Here is a 21,463-nt window from a genome sequence, read left to right on the forward strand (position 1 = left end):
GCTCTCAACTCTCAGCAATAAAGAGGAGTTTGGGGAACCGAAACTCTGTCTGGTGGGTCTTCATTTCCCTTGCAAACTCCATTCAAAAGCCACAGGGCCGAAGCCGATTGCTCTCCACCCCCACCCAGTACCTGTCCCGCATTCTTTCTCAGTGACTCGTGGAAGGGAGGGCGGGAGGGAGGAAGGGAGGGACTCTGCAACTCTGCAGCCTCTCCCAGCTCGAGTTGCTCAGAGATAGCCCTGCCCCGTGCCACGGTTTGCGCTCACCTGCCCACCCCACCTGTCTAGTGCGAGCGGGGACCTAGTTTCAGCCCCGCCTACCGCCCTCATTGGGGAAGGGACTTGGGTCGCCATAGGGAGGGGCCACGTAGATTTAAATGCCTGTGGCGCGGGGCTCCCTTGTGGAGGGAGCAGAGACGGAGGACGAAGGCCACGCAGCGCCAGCCTTGTCGCAACAGGTGGGGAAAGAAGGGCAGGTTGGAAAAATGAAACTGAAATACCCGTGGGAGCCAGAGGCCAGTGGCCCCAAGAGGACTTAGTGAGGGACCTGGGGGCCCGGTGTTCTGGGGCCCGTTCACTACCCTGGGCAGTCTGAGCTCAGGGATGGAGGTGGGAAGCCCCCTACCTCGGAGCCTTGAGATGGGTGGGGAAACTGAGGCCCCTGCGAGGCTGCTGTGCTAATGCACACGTGGGTGGTGTCTAGTGGTTTTCAGCAGGTTATGTGGTGTGATGTTTGGCCCTGCATATGGGATATTCCTTGTCCTCCTCCTCACAAGAAATGGTGAGAAATCTTAATGACAAGCATTTGGGCTGACAGTCCTGATTAGGCTAGGGAGGCATTGCTGATCCAAGGAGGAGCTACCAGCTGTCCGGGGTGAGCAGCCACGGGGATAGCCCCTTGAGTGGCAGGCATCAGGACCCTTGGGAAGAAGAGGAAAGGGAGGGGGATTGCGTCTCTACTCCCCACTTGCTTAGCAAGCCAACCTCGCACAGGGTCCTTGACTTGTGTCTTTCGGGGCAAGGTGCAGTTGATAATCTGCTCATGGTGGGGGAGAAGCCAAGTTTTCGCTCTAAACGTGCTCTGGGCTGTCTGCCTGGCCTCCTGGTTCTGGTCTGCCCTATCGCAGTACAGCAGCATTAACAGTGAGCCCTGTGCCTCTCCTTGTCCAGCTTGGGGTGAAGGGCCCACCCTTCAGTGTGGTGACAGATGGTGTCGATACCCAGGGGATGCTGACCCTCTTTCCTTTTGGCCTGTGGTGGCCTCTAGGGTGGCAAGGGGGACATCCTTTCTCATAGATCTCCTTGCCAGGGCAGTGTGAGCTGCCCACTTTTCTCAGCTCCTTCAGGCCTTAACTTATGCTGCTGTCTCACACCTGGGACCTTTATCGATGCTACCTGTGTTCCTGCCTTCCTTAATGGAACTCTATATACCCCTCAGGCACCCTGAATTATTATTATTATTATTATTATTATTATTATTATTATTATTATTATTATTAGTTTTTTGAGATAGAGTTTCTCTGTATAGTCTTAGCTGTCCTGGACTCACTTTTGTAGTCTAGGCTGGCCTCAAATTCACAGAGATCCACCTGCCTCTGTCTCCCGAATGCTGAGATTAAAGGCGTGCGCCACCATGCCCGGTGCAACACCCTGAATTTTTGACCCATGTGTCTGGTCGTCTTCCCAGGCAACCGCTGCAGAAGGCGAATGTCTGCTCCTCTACCCTCCAGGGAAGAGGCAGGGCCCGGGGAGAGTCTTCCCAGGCCCAAGGTCACCCACAAGCCAACAGGGAGTGGCTGCCTCTCACACACCAGAACCCAGTCCTCACCCCACCCCTTCCCCAGAGTCTCCTGCTCTCTGGATCTTTGTCAGTGGCTTTCCACCCTCAATCTCCTCTTTGTTCAGGGAACCTGAGCGGCTTGCTTAAGTTTATGTTGACTTCTCACTCAGGTCTTGCCTTTCTGTACAAAGCATGCTTGTCAGGGCTGGCTGTCCGTGTCCACATCAGGTGTTACTCAAGATCATGCCCTTATGGTGTGGTCCCAGCGATAGTCCCAAGGCTATGTTCCACCTCTTCCGGGCAGTGAACTGCTTGTCCTGGATTCCCCACCCTCATCCAGCCCACGTCAAGGGACACCAACCTCTCCCACCGTAGGGTCTCTCTCCTGTGTTCTGCTCTGTCCTGGACAACACCGTGCGTGCTCGTCCCCCTACCCCCACCCCGCCCCCCGAGCTTAGAGCTTTGTAGGTGGGCACCAAAGCAATGTTGGGAGCAGAGTCTGGAATGAGTCATTAGGGGTGGTCTTGGGATATTGTCATGGAGAAGGCAGTTGGTGGAAAAGGCTGGTCTGCCATGCTGTCTAACTTGTCCCTGAAAATGGACAAGTCTGGGCAGCCCTGGGTCTACCAGAGTCATACTGTGCCACCTCAAAACCAGAGTCTCTAAAATGCCACTGGGTGCCTACTTGAGGAAGTGCAAGAGAAGGACTGAGGGATGGACCTGGTCCTGTGACAGTGGCTCCCAGGTTGTACTAAGCATGTGTTACCTCTTCCCGTCATCTAGAGAAATTACCATTGACTCACTACACACTGTGGGCTGGGTCACTGGGCCAGAAGCAGCTCCACCGCCCACAGTCTCCTCTTTAGCCAGAGGAGCTGTATGCTCTCATTTGCTGTCAGCATGGGATAGAGGCGCCTCTCCCCCTGCCAGGCAGGTCTGCCCTCACAAGTGTTGCTCTTTCTATGGACCCTGGAACTCACTCTCCCAGTGTGCAGGCTACTGCTCCCAGGCCTCGGTTCCTGGGCCTGAGTTGCTCTCCTGGGACCCAGCACTATGGGAAATCAATGTTTTAGAATAGAAACATTGTGTCCTATAGATAGTGTCCAGATTGCAGGGTGTCCGTCACCTAGGAGCAGAAGCCTAGGTTGTGCCTTTAAGCAGTTGTCACTACACTTCCTCTGCCAGCCGCTTCTGTTAGGCAGCAAGAGGGGCCCTGGCCAGTTTCACTGACCTCTTGGCCTTCCTGCAGTGGACACCTCATCCTCCGTGGCCATGGAACTCCTTAGTTTGTGCTTCCTAATGACATGAGTCAACCATAAAACAGCCCTGTGGCCCCACCAAGCTGATACAGGACCCCAGTAACCCTCAGGCTCTAGGAACAGTTGAGTGTTCCTAGGGTCTGTGTCACTGTCAAAGCATGGGCAGTGAGTGGCTGACCAGAGCTCTCTTCCAGAAGGGCTGGTCTTCTTTGCTCTCTTCTTTGTACTTGTTTCATTTGAGGTCCGTTCTTGCCCAGGAGTTGGAGGCTGGGTTAAAACCATATGGACTGTCTATGCCCGCCTCAGTTCTGAATAATGACATGGAGTTTTTTTATTTATTTATTTATAATAGCTTTAGGCCTTAGCTTACACTTGTTCTCAACTAGCTGTTATTACCTGTGTTGACCCACTTATATTAACCTATGTTCTGCCACGTGGCTTGTTACCTCTTCTCGGTTTCACGTGTCTAACTTCCTCGGTGCCTCGCTTTCCTAGAGTTCCTATCTCTGCCGGAAGTCCTGCCTCCCTTTCCTGCCTTTGCTATAGGCAGGCCAGCTCTTTAATTGACCAATCAGAAGGTGATGGAGAACAGTGTTTAGGAGATACTTAATAAAAATGACAATACCAAAGTCCGGTCCATACTCAACTAACTCTGGGTACAGAAATCAGCATCTGAGTAATAAAAGGGCAATCTTTAACACAGTGCATAAAGGGATCACCCCAACACTGGGTGGCACCTGCACCCCAGGCACTGGATTTGGGCTCTTGTTCACACATGTGCCTGTCAACAGCCCCTTCAGCTGTTCCAGGGATACCTGCTCTACGACTTCTTTTTCGAACTCTGTGTGGCTGGACCCATTTGGCTGCCCCACCCTGGGTTTTTCAGACAGACAGTCATCAGCACCTGGACTCTGCTGTTGCATTTTGGGGGCCCCTACCACTTCCTTCCTAATAGATAAGCCCAGCTGGGGAGCCCCGGGATCAGTTCGTGCCACTAGCAAACTACTCTTCCTTAGAGAGTCACAGGCTGGTAGTGGTTTATACTTCCCAGAGTCCTTGTCAGTGTGTTCTGTCTGTCCCTCTTGTTCTGGGAAATCCCTTCCCTGGCCAACTTGGTCCAGCCCCTATCACCCAACCTCTTGGGTTGATTCCTGACCTCCTTTTGGTCCCCTAGGTTGAGTTGTAGGAGACAAGAGGCATTGGTCCCTGCAGGGAGGCAGGCTGACTGAGGAGGAACATCCACAGGAAAAGGGCATCTATGGCTTTGAGTTTGGGCGTATTACCACCAAGTCATTCATCCTAAGTCAGAGCCCTCACACCCTGACTTGGGACTCATCCTTGGCAAAGGGTTTTGCTTCATGTTGAGGTTCACTATTTTGCTTTGGGAGCCCCTAACAATGGAGCTGCCTCCCCTCACAGCTGCCCAACTGGGCACTCCCAGTGTTTAGTGATCTTATCCCAGCCATCTTGTGTCTTTGGTGGCCCTGATGCTGGCACCTTGGGCTCTGCCTGTTCTGCTGCAGGTTGGTGGTGGACTCTTCCAGCCCTGTCCAGGTGCCTGCCTGGTTGTAGGCCTGAGGCCTGAGACTCTGAGCAGCAGGATGGCGGTAGGGTACCCCAGAAGGCTCAGGACCAGCCTGAGGGAGGGAATGAAGAATGACATTTTGCCAAAGCTATGGCTGGAATGCCATCTCAATGGTATCCCCGAGAGCCATGACTTAATAGCTTGCAGACTGTCCCCAAATCATGTCAAGGGGCTGAACCTGTCATGGGCCCTTAGGTAGGGCAATTCTCAAAGAGTTTGGTGAGACCATCTGTTCAGAACCCTCTCTAAGCTGAACAGTGTAGGCTCTAGCAAATCGTGATCTCAAAGCCCGGCTTACCATCCACAATATAGGCTATGCCCCTGCCTTGGCCATGCTGCCCAGCAAGCCAGCCTCGCTCCCAGTTATCTGCCCTCCACATTCTACATGTGGTGTGGATATTGGCGAGGAGCCTTAAAGGTGCCTGGTGATGGCATGGAGGGCTCCTGCATACATGGTACAGAAGCTAGGGTTATAGGAGCAGGAGGTCTGGCTGAGAAGTGACAGGACGAGCTTTTGAGGTGCCATAGCAAAACCATGAGGACTTTGGTGGGTGTGAGGTGGACCAGTGGACAGCCAGCATGCAGCTGTACCGACTGAGGTACCTTTAAGAAAACCCTGGCCGGGTGCAATGCCTTTAACCCGAACACTCGGGAGGCAGAGGCAGATGACTGGGCTACAGAATGAATTCCAGGAGACCCAGAACTACACAGAAAAGCCCTGTCTCAAAACAAAACAAAACAAACAAACGAACAAACAAACACAACAAAACAAGCAAGAGGAGGGAGGGAAAGAAAGAAAGAAAGGAATGTGAGGGTGAGTTTGATGTCTAAGGGCACTAAGGGCACTAGGTGATCTGTATACAGGACACAGAACAGGATGTGACTTCAGGACTGGCTGGCTCAGGCTGCAGGTTGAGAGATCTGGGGGCAGGCCAAGAATCTCTTGATTCATTGGGCACACAGACTCAAAGTCTGTCTGCTAAGTTCCACAGTACAAATGTGTGTTGTGGAGGGGTAGGGCGACACCTCCCAGCGTGCATGCAGGGAGCAGCCTGGATGAACTCCTGAGCAGAGAGAAACACTCTAGCAATGCTGAGGCTGTGGACTAAGAGAAGACACAGTATGCAGGCTCAGTTTACAGGGTGGTTTCCTTCTCCCTGAGCAAGCCTGCCTCCCATCTTCTAGAGATACCAGGTGCACTGGATCCCGGCCAGCAGGCCTCAGGATGATCTCATCTTAGTTATATTCCCTGAGATCCTGTTTCCAAATAAGGTCACAGTCATGGCCTGCATGTTATGAATCTGAGTTGCCTTTCTGGGCAATGGATTCAGCTCAGCTAAAAAGTCCCAAGCCTTGGCAGAGGCTTAGAGGCCTGGATCCAGGTGACCCAGGACACAGGCAGGCAAGAAGGCCCAACATACACCTTCTAAGACTAAGGCAGGACTGGGGGAGAGCGGGGCTCGGGAGGGCCCCAAGCTCTATGCACTGGAATCCTGGAGGCCAGGAGTAGAGGGCAGATATACTCCACAAGGAGTCCTAAGAGACCTCAGGACCTTGTGTGTTATAATAATACTATGTCAGAAATGTGGACAGACATGTCCGTGTCTCTCCACACTGTCAGACTATATCAAATGACAGCAAGTTCCCAAGGTTCCGTAGCTTCAAAATTTAAGAGTTTACATCTACTCCCACCTACTCTGGTAATCCAGCCCAAGGTGAAGGCAAATTCATTCGTCCCACTCAATCTTAATTACTAAAGCAACTTTTATCACCTACCCCACGCAGCGCACAGTATATCTCTTTGTGTGCTTCTCTGTCTGTAGGTGGTTTAGAGACTGAATACAAGTTAAAGAGGCTGCAGTGGGATTCAGAGAACATCCTCAGAGCTCGAGAGGCTGCACTGTTAGGACAACAAGTGAGACCAGTGGCGGGAGGGAGCTTCTGTAGTCAGGGTGTTAGAACAAAGCTGTAGGGGCCCAAGAAAAGGACATGGTGAGTCCAGGTCCAGGTCCAGAGGGACAAAAAGATGAAGGGATGCGGGGTCAGGACCAACCCCAGAGGATAGAGTCAAGCTAAGGGTGCAACAACAGTTGGGAAATCCTTCGCTTGCTTGCTTGTCGTTGATGCACACAGCAGGTATAAGGTGATGTAAGGCCAGGTCATCGAAGTGTTAGGTGTCCCTCACTTTGATGGGACCCAGATGAGGGACCCTTTTCTCAGACTGGTGTGTCTGGTTAAGTTCTTGGGTCTGGTTTCCCTGAGATGGCTTTAACACACCCACCTATAGTCTCAGTTCACCCTGGTAAGTGTATAAGGTGGCTTCCTTTCGACTCCCTGGAATAAGTCATTTCAGTCAGTGTTGTGGCTGCTGCCTGACAGGTGGTGCTGTTTGCAGATCCACCCAGGGCCTGCAGTATACTTCCCTCAAAATGGCAAAAGCCAAGTTGTCAAATGGAGTCTTCTCATTTTCTAGGCATAGCCTGAAAAACAAAACACTGTTTTGTACAATATAGTGTAACTTAAAGTAGAGCACAGTAGGCTGGGCGTGGTGGCACACACCTTTAATCCCAGCACTTAGGAGGCAGAGGCAAGTGGATTGCTGTGAGTTCGAGGCCAGCCTGGTCTACAAAAGGGAGTTCAGAAAAGCCAAAGCTGCACAGAGAAACCCTGTCTCAAAAAAACCCAAAAATAAATAAATAAATAAATAAATAAAATTAAGTAGAGCACAGCCTGCTCTCAAAGCCGTGCCCATAGTGTAGGGAGTAGTGACACACACCTTTAATCCCAGCACTCTGGAGGCAGAGGCAGGTGGATCGCTGTGAGTTTGAGGCCAGCCTGGTCTACAAAGAGAGTTCCAGGACAGCCAGAACTATTACACAGACAAATCTTGTCTTGAAAAAAAAATCAAACAACAACAAAATACCCAACAACTGTGCCTATGCTGTCTCTTGCATTGTCTAAGTTTTGGGGGGCCAGCCTGCCTTTAGAGGGGTATCTTTAAATTATTAATTATACAGTAGTCTTCCCCCATGTGTGCCTGCCCGCCAGAAGAGGGCACCAGATCTCATTATAGATGGTTGTGAGCCACCGTGTGGTTGCTGGGAATTGAACTCAGGACCTTTATAAGAACAGACAGTGCTCTTAGCCTCTGAGGGGGTAATTTTGAGCAGGGTTTCTCTGTGTAACAGACATGGCCGTCCTGGAACTCCATCTGTAGACCAGGCTGGCCTTGAACTCACAGAGATCCACCTGCCTCTGCCTCCTGAGTGCTGGGATTAAAAGCATGTGCCACTAGGGCAACCTGTCTTAATCCATCTTGAAGGGACTTGCAGGACAGGGCTTTCTCCCCCAACAATGAGGTCCATTCATGCCTTTGGAGGGCCCTTGGCTACCATGAACCTCTGTGGCAGCTCAGGGGACCTCCTGTTATCACATCTGGATATGGATTCAGGACTCACTCAGCTTAGGACTTGTGTTTGACCCCTCCCCCACCCACCCAACCCCCGTGATCTTATCTTTCTCACCTGCCCAGCCACTCAGGGTCCCTGACTGAATCTTTCTGTTCCCTGCAGGACACAAGTGGACCTTAAGCCAGTTCTGTGCTTCCAGTTGTCCACGATGAACGGACAGGCCCCTCCTCGTGACGCCGTGATTGCCAATGGCACTGAGCAGTCAATTGTGCCTAAAGTCAGGAAGCACCAGTTGGGAGCCAGCACTCTTTCCAGGCCCCAAGCCGAGGCTGCCCCGCCTACCACAGCCAGAAGTATTGCTGGGGTGTATGTGGAGGCATCAGGGCAGACCCAGAGTTTCTTTGCTGCTATGAAGCAGGGCCTACTGCCCACCGGGCTCGGGTTGGCTTTGCTTGAGGCCCAGGCAGCCACTGGGGGCCTTGTGGACCTTGACCAGGGCGAGCTGCTTCCTGTGTCTGAAGCCCTAAGGCGGGGTCTCGTGGGACTGGAGCTAAAGGAGAAATTGTTGGCCGCTGAGCGTGCAGTTACTGGCTATCCTGACCCCTATGGGGATGGAAAGCTAGCCCTTTTCCAGGCCATCAGGAAAGAAGTTGTAGACAGGACCCTGGGGAAGAGATGGCTAGAGGTCCAGCTAGCTACTGGGGGGCTGGTGGATCCAACCCAGGGTGTGCGAGTGGCTCCAGAGCTAGCCTGCCAGCAGGGCCTTCTGGATAAGGAGACGTGGCTCAGCCTGGTGGAGTCCGAGCCCAGCATGGGTGTCCCAGGTTTTGTTGACCCCAACACGCTGGAGCAGCTGCCGTACGGCACGCTGTTGGGTAGGTGTGTGCAAGACCCCAGCTCAGGGCTGCCTTTATTGCCCTTGAAGACCACCTTCCACACCCTGGGTGGAGCAGCCAGTGCAAGTATGCTGCTGGAGGCTGGAGTCCTGGATGAGGAGACAGTCCGAGGCCTGCGGGAGGGCACGCTGGTGGTGTCGGATGTGGGCACACGTCCCGAGGTGCAACGCTATCTGGAGGGTGTTGGAGGGTTGGCGGGGGTTGTCTTGTTGCCCAGGGGTCACAAGAAGAGCTTTTACCAGGCTACAGTGGAACACTTGCTCTCAAAGGGCATTGCACTACAACTCTTAGAGGCCCAGGCTGCCACCCGCACCCTCGTGCACCCAGTCACAGGCCAGCGTCTCTGGGTGGAAGAGGCAGTCAAGGCAGGGCTGGTTGGCCCAGAACTTCATGAGCAGCTCCTGGTTGCAGAACAGGCAGTGACTGGGTATTATGACCCCTTCAGCAGCTCCCGCGTCCCCCTTTTTCAGGCTATGAAGAAGGAGCTTGTGGACCAGCCGCTGGCTCTGCGCCTCCTGGATGCCCAGCTGGCCACAGGTGGCCTCATATGCCCAGCCCGTAAATTCCGGCTGCCCTTGGAGGCTGCCCTGCGCTTTGGCTGCCTGGACGAAGAGACTCAGCAACATCTCTCTCAGGCAACGGGCTTTTTAGATCCCACCACACATGACAGTCTTCGCTATGAACAGCTGCTAGCCAGCTCTGTCACTGACCCAGAGACAGGGCTCGCTTTCCTGCCTCTCCCTGGGATATCCCACGCAAATGAACCTCAGGGACCCACATTTATTGATCACTGTACTCGGCAGGTCTTGAGCAAGGCCACAACCTCCATCTCTGTAGGGAAGTACCAGGGCCGGCCTGTATCCCTCTGGGAACTGCTCTTTTCTGAAGCAGTGCCCGTTAAGCAGAGGGCAGTGCTTGCCCAGCAGCACCAGAAAGGGGCCCTGTCGGTAGAGGAGCTGGCAGCTGAGCTGAAGACCATTGTAGAGCAGGCTGCAACCACTGCCAAAGTCACTTTTGCTGGGTTGAGGGACACTGTGACACCAGGAGAATTGTTGAAAGCCGAGATAATTAACCAGGACCTGTTTGAGCAGCTGGAACGTGGTCAGACCTCAGCCCAAGATGTGGGCAGCCTGGACTCGGTGCAGAGGTATCTTCAGGGCACAGGTTGCATTGCAGGCCTACTGCTGCCTGACTCCCAGGAACGCCTCAGCATCTATGAGGCCCGCAGCAAGGGGCTCCTCAGGCCCGGTACTGCCCTGATCTTGCTTGAGGCCCAGGCTGCCACAGGCTTTATCATTGACCCAAAAGAGAACAAGAGATACTCTGTGGAGGAAGCACTGAGGGCTGGTGTCATTGGACTTGATGTATACGAAAAACTGCTTTCTGCAGAACGTGCAGTGACTGGCTACATGGACCCTTACTCTGGGGAGCAGATCTCACTCTTCCAGGCCATGCAGAGGGACCTCATTGTCAGGGACCATGGCATCCGCCTGCTGGAGGCCCAGATTGCCACGGGTGGTGTCATTGACCCTGTACACAGCCACCGTGTGCCCGTGGACGTGGCCTACCAACGTGGCTACTTTGACCAGATGCTGAACTCCATCCTGTTGGACCCATCTGATGACACCAAGGGCTTCTTTGACCCCAACACACATGAAAATCTTACCTACCTGCAGCTTCTGGAGCGCTGTATACATGACTCTGAGACAGGCCTGCACCTCCTGCCTCTTAGCGGTACACGACCCCAGCTGGTAGATAGCTCCACTCGGCAGGCTTTCCAGAATCTACTGCTCTCCGTGAAATATGGACGGTTCCGGGGGCAGAGAGTTTCTGCGTGGGAGCTGATTAACTCGGAATACTTCAAAGAGGACTGGAGGAGGCAGCTACTGCAGCGTTACCGGCAGCGCAAGGTCACACTGGAGCAGGTCACTCAGCTGCTGGAGAAAGAGATGTGGAGGTGGGCAGACATCACATTGCCCGCACTACAGGGCCGCGTCACTGCCTACCAGCTCCTAGAGGCCCGCATCATCAACCAGGAGCTTCTGGACCAGGTGCTGACAGGGACCGTCAGCCCAGATGCCCTCCTTCACCTGGATGATGTTCACAGGTACCTTCAGGGCTCAGGCACTGTAGGCGGCGTGCTGTTACAGCCCTCCAAACAGCGAATCAGCCTCTACCAGGCCATGAAGCAGAAGCTGCTGGCACCTAGTGTGGCCCTGGCTTTGCTGGAGGCCCAGGCAGCCACTGGAGCCATCACAGACCCCTGTAGTATGGAGACCCTGTCAGTAGATGAGGCTGTGTGCAGGGGACTAGTGGGAGCAGAAGTATATGGCAAGCTGAAACGAGCAGAGCATTCTATCACTGGCTACAGAGACCCTTTTACTGGAGAAAAAGTGTCCCTGTTCAGGGCCATGAAGAAGGGCCTTGTCCCTATGGAGCAGGCAACCCGCCTACTGGAGGCCCAGGTGTCCACAGGAGGGGTCATTGATCCCACAACTCACATCCACCTCCCCATGCCTGTGGCAGTCCAGCGTGGCTGCATTGATCAAGAGATGGAAGTGGCCTTGTCCAGCTCTCCTGAGACCTTTCCCACACCCGATGGCCGGGGACACACCAGCTATGCTCAGCTTCTAGGGCAGTGTCTCCAGGACAAAGCCTCTGGCCTTCACCTCCTGCCCCTGACAGAAGATGCTCCTGCTCTCCCTACCGACACACAGGTCCAGGAGACCCTGCAAGCATCAGCTGGCACCGAAGATGGTTTGTCCCTCTGGGACTTGCTCACCTCCTGCTACTTTACTGAGGAGCAGCGCAGGGGCTTCCTTGAGGACGTGAGGGTTGGGAAGACGTCTGTGCCACAGCTACAGGACACTGTGCGCAGCTGGGTGAACGCAGCGAAGCTCCTGGCCCGGGCCCGCATCACCGTGCCAGGCCCACGGGGTGAGGTCCCTGCCATTTGGCTAAGAAATGCTGGTATTATCACCCAAGAGACACTGGAAGCCCTGACACAGGGCGTGCAGTCACCTACTGAGGTAGCCGAACAGCCTGCTCTAAAAGCCTGCCTCTGGGGTACGGGCTGTGTGGCCGGCGTGCTGCTGCAGCCTTCAGGGACCAAGATGACCATTGCCCAGGCTGTTAGAGATGGCCTCCTACCCACAGGCCTGGGTCAGCAGCTGCTAGAGGCCCAGGTGGCTTCTGGCTTCCTTGTCAATCCACTAACCAACCAGAGACTGTCAGTGGAGGGTGCAGTGAAGGCCGGCCTGGTGGGCAGGAAGCTGAGCGAACAGCTTAGGCAAGTGGAAAGGGCCGTGACAGGATATTCAGACCCTTACTCGGGAGGCTCCCTTTCTCTATGGCAGGCCATGGAAAAGGGGCTTGTACCCCAGAGTGAGGCCTTTCCTCTCCTGCAAGTCCAGCTGGCCACAGGGGGCATTGTGGACCCTGCCCATGGAGTGCACCTGCCCCAGGCAGTAGCCTGCAAGCTTGGTCTCCTGGATGAGCGGACAAGCCAGCTGCTGACTGCCACTGAGAAGGAAAACAAGCTCTTTTTTGACCCCAACTCCCGTGAGAAAGTGACATACCAGCAGCTCAAGGAACTCTGTGTGCTGGATGCTGCCACTGGCCTGTGGCTGCTGCCCCTGCCTCAGAACACCGTGCTCGAGGTGGATGACCACACTGCAGTGGCACTGAGGGCTATGAAGGTGCCCATCAGTATGGGGAGGTTCCAAGGGCACAGCGTGTCACTCTGGGACCTGCTACACTCTGAGTATGTAGGAACTGAAAAGCGGAGGGAGCTGGTGGCACTTTGTTGCTCCGGGAGGGCTGCTGCTCTGCGGCAGGTCATCAGTATGGTCACCACCCTGGTGGAGGCTGCAGAGAAGCAGCCCCCACAGGCTACCTTCAGAGGGCTGCGGAAGCAGGTGTCAGCTGGGGACTTGTTTAGGTCCCAGCTGATTAATAAGCAGACACTGGACGAGCTAAATGAGGGAAAGAGGACAGTCCAGGAAGTGACAGAGATGGACAGCGTGAAGAGGTCCCTGGAAGGAGGCAACTTCATCGCTGGGGTCCTTATTCAGGGTACGAAAGAGAAGATGAGTATCCCAGAGGCCTTGAGGAGACACATTCTGAGGCCAGGCACAGCCCTGGTGCTGCTGGAGGCTCAGGCAGCCACCGGGTTCATCATCGACCCTGTGGAGAACCGGAAGCTAACGGTAGAGCAGGCATTCCAGGCAGGGATGTTTGGCAAAGAAACCTACATGAAGCTGCTATCAGCCGAGCGGGCTGTCACCGGCTACACGGACCCCTACACTGGAGAACAGATCTCGCTCTTTCAGGCCATGCAGAGGGACCTCATCGTCAGGGACCATGGCATCCGCCTGCTGGAAGCCCAGATTGCCACAGGTGGCATCATTGACCCTGTACACAGCCATCGTGTGCCTGTGGACGTGGCCTACCAGCGTGGCTACTTCAATGAGGAGATGAACCGAATCTTGGCTGACCCGAACGACGACACTAAAGGCTTCTTCGACCCCAACACTCACGAGAACCTCACGTACCTGCAGCTGCTGGAGCGCTGCGTCGAGGACCCCGAGACAGGCCTGTACATGTTGGAAATTGTAAAGCAGGGAGAGACCTGCACGTACATTGATGAGGCCACGAGGCAAGCGCTGAGATCCAGAACTAGGAAAATGCACGTAGGGAAGTTTGCAGGCCAGACTGTGTCTGTGTGGGACCTGCTGTCTTCCCAGTATTTCACAGAAGGAAGGAAAAGAAAGCTTTTGCAGGACTACAGAGCCCAGAACATAGGCCTAGAGAAACTTCTGGAGGTTATCACCACCACCGTGGAAGAAACAGAGAAGCGAAACCAAAAATTCAAGGTGGCTGGCATCCACGGTGAAGTGACGGCTGCAGAACTGTTCAACTCTGGGGTCCTCGATAAGAAGATGCTGGACGCGCTCCACAGTGGGGAGAAGGACCTCTGCCAGCTGGACCACATAAAAAGCTACCTGAGAGGCAGCCGTTGCATTGCTGGGGTGACCACACCCCTAACCCAGGAGGTACTGAGTCTCTATGAGGCCAGCATGGAAGAACTGATCCCCGCAGGGTTTGCAGCTCAGCTGCTGGAGGCACAGGCTGCCACTGGGTACCTATTGGATCCCCGCACCCACCAGAGCCTGGGTGTGGATGAGGCCATAGCAGCTGGCCTGGTGGGCGAAGACCTGAGAGAAAGACTTGTGAACGCAGAGAAGGCAGCAAAAGGCTACAAAGACCCCGCCACGGGGGAGACTATCCCACTGTTCCAAGCCATGGAGAGGAAGTTAATAAGAAAAGAGGAGGCACTGAGGCTGCTGGAGGTGCAGGTGGCCACAGGCGGGGTCATTGACCCGCTGCACCACCACAGGCTCCCCATGGAGGTAGCCTGCGGGCGTGGCTGTCTGTGTGACGACGTGCTTGTGCTCATCGCTGACCAGAAACACATGAGGAAAAGATTTGTGGATCCCAACACACAAGAAAAGGTCACATACCAGGAGCTGCAGGACAGGTGCCAGAAGGAGGAGGAGTCAGGCTGGGCTCTGTTCCCGGTGGTCAAGGACAAAAAGGACATGGAGTATGTTGATGAGGCCACTAGACAAGCCCTGGAGGCGGAACAGGTGGAAGTGACAGTGGGGAGGTACAGAGGCCAGAGGAGATCTGTGTGGGAGCTGCTGAACTCAGAGTACGTGTCACAGGAGAAGAAGATGGAGCTAGTTAGAATATACAAAGGTGAAACAGACCGGGCATTGCAGAAAGTGGTCAAACGTATACTAGAAATGATTGCAGACAAGGAAGGGAAAAGCAAGCAACTTTGGTTCCGGGGACTGCGGACACAAGTCACAGCACAGGAACTGCTCAGCTCAGCTGTCATCACAAAACAGACACTGGAGGACCTGGAAAAAGGCTGGACCACAGTAGATCAGATTGAAAGAAATGAGGACGTGAAGAGATACCTCAAGGGCACGAGCTGCATAGCGGGCGTCCTGGTGCCTGTCCAGGGAGAGCCTGGCCGTCAGGAGAAGATGAGCATCTACCAGGCCATGTGGAAGGGCGTGCTGAGGCCTGGCACGGCCCTGGTGCTGCTGGAGGCTCAGGCGGCCACGGGCTTCATCATCGACCCAGTGCACAACCGCAGGCTGTCTGTGGAGGAGGCCGTGGCCGCAGGCGTGGTGGGTGGCGAGATCCAGGAGAAGCTGCTGTCGGCCGAGCGTGCTGTCACTGGCTACACGGACCCCTACACCGGGGAGCAGATCTCTCTCTTCCAGGCCATGCAGAGGGACCTCATCGTCAAGGACCACGGCATCCGCCTTCTGGAGGCCCAGATTGCCACGGGTGGCGTCATCGATCCCGTGCACAGCCACCGTGTGCCCGTGGACGTGGCCTACCAACGTGGCTACTTTGACGAGGAGATGAACAGCATCCTGGCCGACCCCAGCGACGACACCAAGGGCTTCTTTGACCCCAACACGCACGAGAACCTCACTTACCTTCAGCTGCTGCGTCGCTGTGTGAGGGACCCAGAGACGGGGTGCTACATGCTGCAGCTGGCAGAAAAGGGCTCCACGGTGTACCACCTGAGTGACGAATTGAGACGTGCCCTTTGGGAAACCCGTGTGACCCCGGGCACAGGAGACTTCCAGGGCCAGAGCATCTCCGTGTGGGAGCTTCTCTTCTACCGCGAGGTGCCCGAGAGCATGCGCCAGGATCTGCTGTGTAGGTACCAGGCCGGTGGTCTGACCGTCCAGGAGGTGAGCACCACCCTCATCTCGCTGCTGTCCCGGGACAAGCCCGGGAGCCCAGGTGTAGAGCCCCAAGCAGCCCTGGGTAAGGCCACCATGGAGGTGAAACTGGGTCACCTCCGGGGCCACAAGGTCCCAGTGTGGGACGTCCTGACATCTAACTATGTGAGCGGGGACACGCGGAAGGAGCTGCTGGCGCAGTTCAGCTCTGGGGCACTGCCTCTGCCCATGCTGACCCGCAGACTGACCACCATCATCGAGGAGGCCGAGGAGAGGCAGGAGTCCACGGCAAAGCTGAGTGTCTCCTCGCTTACCCAGCAGGAGCCTGGGGCCAGGAGCTCAGGGACCTCCCCAGACAAGGTTGAGGACAACAGTGACGCTGCCAGGCGGCGTCAAGAGCAGGCTCTGCGTGCTGCCACCATGCAGGTACACCGCGGGCAGTTCCGGGACCAGCCAGTTTCCGTGTGGAAAGTCCTGTTCTCCTCCTACCTGAGCGAGGGCCGCCGAGATGAGCTCCTTGCCCAGCACTTGGCCGGCACCCTGAGTCTAAAAGAGCTAATCTCCATCCTCACCCAAGTCATCGAGGAGACAGAAGAACGTCTCAGCAAGGTGTCTTTCCGGGGCCTGAGGCGCCAGGTGACTGCCTCTGAGCTGCAGACCTCTGGCATCATAGACCCCGGGACCCTGCGGGAACTGGCCCAAGGGACCAAGACCCTGCAGCAGGTGACCGAGATGGACTCTGTCAGGCGCTACCTGGAGGGCACCAGCTGCATAGCGGGCGTCCTGGTGCCTGTCCAGGGAGAGCCTGGCCGTCAGGAGAAGATGAGCATCTACCAGGCCATGTGGAAGGGCGTGCTGAGGCCTGGCACGGCCCTGGTGCTGCTGGAGGCTCAGGCGGCCACGGGCTTCATCATCGACCCAGTGCACAACCGCAGGCTGTCTGTGGAGGAGGCCGTGGCCGCAGGCGTGGTGGGTGGCGAGATCCAGGAGAAGCTGCTGTCGGCCGAGCGTGCTGTCACTGGCTACACGGACCCCTACACCGGGGAGCAGATCTCTCTCTTCCAGGCCATGCAGAGGGACCTCATCGTCAAGGACCACGGCATCCGCCTTCTGGAGGCCCAGATTGCCACGGGTGGCGTCATCGATCCCATGCACAGCCACCGTGTGCCCGTGGACGTGGCCTACCAACGTGGCTACTTTGACGAGGAGATGAACAGCATCCTGGCCGACCCCAGCGACGACACCAAGGGCTTCTTTGACCCCAACACGCACGAGAACCTCACTTACCTTCAGCTGCTGCGTCGCTGTGTGAGGGACCCAGAGACGGGGTGCTACATGCTGCAGCTGGCAGAAAAGGGCTCCACGGTGTACCACCTGAGTGACGAATTGAGACGTGCCCTTCGGGAAACCCGTGTGACCCCGGGCACAGGAGACTTCCAGGGCCAGAGCATCTCCGTGTGGGAGCTTCTCTTCTACCGCGAGGTGCCCGAGAGCATGCGCCAGGATCTGCTGCGTAGGTACCAGGCCGGTGGTCTGACCGTCCAGGAGGTGAGCACCACCCTCATCTCGCTGCTGTCCCGGGACAAGCCCGGGAGCCCAGGTGTAGAGCCCCAAGCAGCCCTGGGTAAGGCCACCATGGAGGTGAAACTGGGTCACCTCCGGGGCCACAAGGTCCCAGTGTGGGACGTCCTGACATCTAACTATGTGAGCGGGGACACGCGGAAGGAGCTGCTGGCGCAGTTCAGCTCTGGGGCACTGCCTCTGCCCATGCTGACCCGCAGACTGACCACCATCATCGAGGAGGCCGAGGAGAGGCAGGAGTCCACGGCAAAGCTGAGTGTCTCCTCGCTTACCCAGCAGGAGCCTGGGGCCAGGAGCTCAGGGACCTCCCCAGACAAGGTTGAGGACAACAGTGACGCTGCCAGGCGGCGTCAAGAGCAGGCTCTGCGTGCTGCCACCATGCAGGTACACCGCGGGCAGTTCCGGGACCAGCCAGTTTCCGTGTGGAAAGTCCTGTTCTCCTCCTACCTGAGCGAGGGCCGCCGAGATGAGCTCCTTGCCCAGCACTTGGCCGGCACCCTGAGTCTAAAAGAGCTAATCTCCATCCTCACCCAAGTCATCGAGGAGACAGAAGAACGTCTCAGCAAGGTGTCTTTCCGGGGCCTGAGGCGCCAGGTGACTGCCTCTGAGCTGCAGACCTCTGGCATCATAGACCCCGGGACCCTGCGGGAACTGGCCCAAGGGACCAAGACCCTGCAGCAGGTGACCGAGATGGACTCTGTCAGGCGCTACCTGGAGGGCACCAGCTGCATAGCGGGCGTCCTGGTGCCTGTCCAGGGAGAGCCTGGCCGTCAGGAGAAGATGAGCATCTACCAGGCCATGTGGAAGGGCGTGCTGAGGCCTGGCACGGCCCTGGTGCTGCTGGAGGCTCAGGCGGCCACGGGCTTCATCATCGACCCAGTGCACAACCGCAGGCTGTCTGTGGAGGAGGCCGTGGCCGCAGGCGTGGTGGGTGGCGAGATCCAGGAGAAGCTGCTGTCGGCCGAGCGTGCTGTCACTGGCTACACGGACCCCTACACCGGGGAGCAGATCTCTCTCTTCCAGGCCATGCAGAGGGACCTCATCGTCAAGGACCACGGCATCCGCCTTCTGGAGGCCCAGATTGCCACGGGTGGCGTCATCGATCCCATGCACAGCCACCGTGTGCCCGTGGACGTGGCCTACCAACGTGGCTACTTTGACGAGGAGATGAACAGCATCCTGGCCGACCCCAGCGACGACACCAAGGGCTTCTTTGACCCCAACACGCACGAGAACCTCACTTACCTTCAGCTGCTGCGTCGCTGTGTGAGGGACCCAGAGACGGGGTGCTACATGCTGCAGCTGGCAGAAAAGGGCTCCACGGTGTACCACCTGAGTGACGAATTGAGACGTGCCCTTCGGGAAACCCGTGTGACCCCGGGCACAGGAGACTTCCAGGGCCAGAGCATCTCCGTGTGGGAGCTTCTCTTCTACCGCGAGGTGCCCGAGAGCATGCGCCAGGATCTGCTGCGTAGGTACCAGGCCGGTGGTCTGACCGTCCAGGAGGTGAGCACCACCCTCATCTCGCTGCTGTCCCGGGACAAGCCCGGGAGCCCAGGTGTAGAGCCCCAAGCGGCCCTGGGTAAGGCCACCATGGAGGTGAAACTGGGTCACCTCCGGGGCCACAAGGTCCCAGTGTGGGACGTCCTGACATCTAACTATGTGAGCGGGGACACGCGGAAGGAGCTGCTGGCGCAGTTCAGCTCTGGGGCACTGCCTCTGCCCATGCTGACCCGCAGACTGACCACCATCATCGAGGAGGCCGAGGAGAGGCAGGAGTCCACGGCAAAGCTGAGTGTCTCCTCGCTTACCCAGCAGGAGCCTGGGGCCAGGAGCTCAGGGACCTCCCCAGACAAGGTTGAGGACAACAGTGACGCTGCCAGGCGGCGTCAAGAGCAGGCTCTGCGTGCTGCCACCATGCAGGTACACCGCGGGCAGTTCCGGGACCAGCCAGTTTCCGTGTGGAAAGTCCTGTTCTCCTCCTACCTGAGCGAGGGCCGCCGAGATGAGCTCCTTGCCCAGCACTTGGCCGGCACCCTGAGTCTAAAAGAGCTAATCTCCATCCTCACCCAAGTCATCGAGGAGACAGAAGAACGTCTCAGCAAGGTGTCTTTCCGGGGCCTGAGGCGCCAGGTGACTGCTTCTGAGCTGCAGACCTCTGGCATCATAGACCCCGGGACCCTGCGGGAACTGGCCCAAGGGACCAAGACCCTGCAGCAGGTGACCGAGATGGACTCTGTCAGGCGCTACCTGGAGGGCACCAGCTGCATAGCGGGCGTCCTGGTGCCTGTCCAGGGAGAGCCTGGCCGTCAGGAGAAGATGAGCATCTACCAGGCCATGTGGAAGGGCGTGCTGAGGCCTGGCACGGCCCTGGTGCTGCTGGAGGCTCAGGCGGCCACGGGCTTCATCATCGACCCAGTGCACAACCGCAGGCTGTCTGTGGAGGAGGCCGTGGCCGCAGGCGTGGTGGGTGGCGAGATCCAGGAGAAGCTGCTGTCGGCCGAGCGTGCTGTCACTGGCTACACGGACCCCTACACCGGGGAGCAGATCTCTCTCTTCCAGGCCATGCAGAGGGACCTCATCGTCAAGGACCACGGCATCCGCCTTCTGGAGGCCCAGATTGCCACGGGTGGCGTCATCGATCCCGTGCACAGCCACCGTGTGCCCGTGGACGTGGCCTACCAACGTGGCTACTTTGACGAGGAGATGAACAGCATCCTGGCCGACCCCAGCGATGACACCAAGGGCTTCTTTGACCCCAACACCCATGAGAATCTTACTTATCTACAGCTGTTGCAGAGAGCTACTGTTGACCCAGAGACTGGGTTGTTGTTTCTCTCTCTTTCTAAGTCTTGAATTGTTTTTTGTTATGTTCCCAAATTTCATGGTAGGTCCCTCAGCATTTTTATCATATATGACTTTTGGATAGCTATAATCTCTTTTGTCTTCAGCATTTATTTTATTTTTTTTAATAATCAGGCTTTGGTATTTAGGTTATGATCTTTTCTCCCTACTGTGCCCATTTTTGTTTGTGCTTTTCATGTGCTCGTATGTTCTCTTTGTTGTTTATCCTCTGTAAATGTTTTACTTCTTATGACTATTTTCTGTTGTTTTAATGGGAACTCGGGCTGGGAGGGCCTGATCTTTTAGTACACGCTCTCATTGTAATCCAGAGAACACCACAATCACTAAGTGTGTCATCCACACTGGTCCCAAACCCACTAGCAATTTATTTTTGGTTTTCTAAGCACTGGATTGCATGTATGAGCCGTCATGTTTGGCAAAAAGATCTTCAGCATTCGGGCTGGAAAGGTGGCTCCACAGTTAAGAGTTCTGGCTGCTCTTCCGGAGGACCTGGGGTCCATTTCCACACGGCAGCTCACAACTGTCTGTAGCTCCAGTCCAGGGCATTCTAGCCCCTTCACAGACACGCGTGTAGGTAAAACCACAATGCACATAAAATAAAAATAAATAATCCTTTTTTAAAAAATCTTCATTTTAAATCTATGGGCACTTTGCACCTGATACCTTGATTCCCCCCCTGTACTTTAGTAAGATGTTGCTCGTTCTCACTCTCTATTCCACTGAGACCTCCCAGCTGTTTGTTGTATTACGATTTTTAGTGGGTACATGGCTTTTGATAATAAATGGATTTTCTGCTTTCGTAGAGACTCGTTCTTACTCCTGCCGCCTGTATTACATGCCTCCTTACTGTGTGCTGAGCATTGATCATCTGTGTGCTGTGCTCTTTGTGCTGTGCAGTCTTGTGGGTCACCCCCCCCCAAGTAGGGACTAGCAACTGCCCTGGGAGATAATATGCCAGGGCACATATGACCGACATTCCTGTTATCTTGCATGCTTTGAGGCTCTTCTTTTGTTTTATGGAGAAAATCATTTCTTTTGACTCAGTGTTTGGAAGATTCAAGGGCACGGCTTTTCAGCTGGCGGAGTCCCTGAGTGGTGTAGGATACCCCACAAAAACTACAAGGACAAAACAACAGGATCTGGAGAGATATTTCAAAGGTTAAGAGCACTTGGCTGTTCTTTCAGAGGACCTGGGTTTGGTCAAACACATGGTGACTCACAACCGTGTGAGTCCATCCATAACTCCCGTTCAAATGGGTTCAACATCCTCTTCCGGCTTCCAAGGGCACTAGAGACTCAGGTGGTGTACACACACAC

The 21,463-nt window shown here is 55.7% G+C and overlaps 1 protein-coding gene across 1 annotated transcript; it reads left to right on the forward strand.

Moving 5' to 3' along the window:
* The first annotated feature begins 338 nt into the window (after positions 1 to 338).
* On the forward strand, positions 339 to 20,944 carry EPPK1 (epiplakin 1). The gene is made up of 2 exons (XM_084747888.1): positions 339 to 458; positions 8,197 to 20,944. Exon 2 carries the CDS (start codon positions 8,243 to 8,245, stop codon positions 20,135 to 20,137), a length of 11,895 nt encoding a protein of 3,964 aa, XP_084604014.1. The 5' UTR covers positions 339 to 458; positions 8,197 to 8,242; the 3' UTR covers positions 20,138 to 20,944.
* Positions 20,945 to 21,463: the final 519 nt, after the last annotated feature.

Source organism: Acomys minous (assembly GCF_964271855.1).
Source record: "Acomys minous genome assembly, chromosome: 12".
Classification (NCBI taxonomy): domain Eukaryota; kingdom Metazoa; phylum Chordata; class Mammalia; order Rodentia; family Muridae; genus Acomys; species Acomys minous.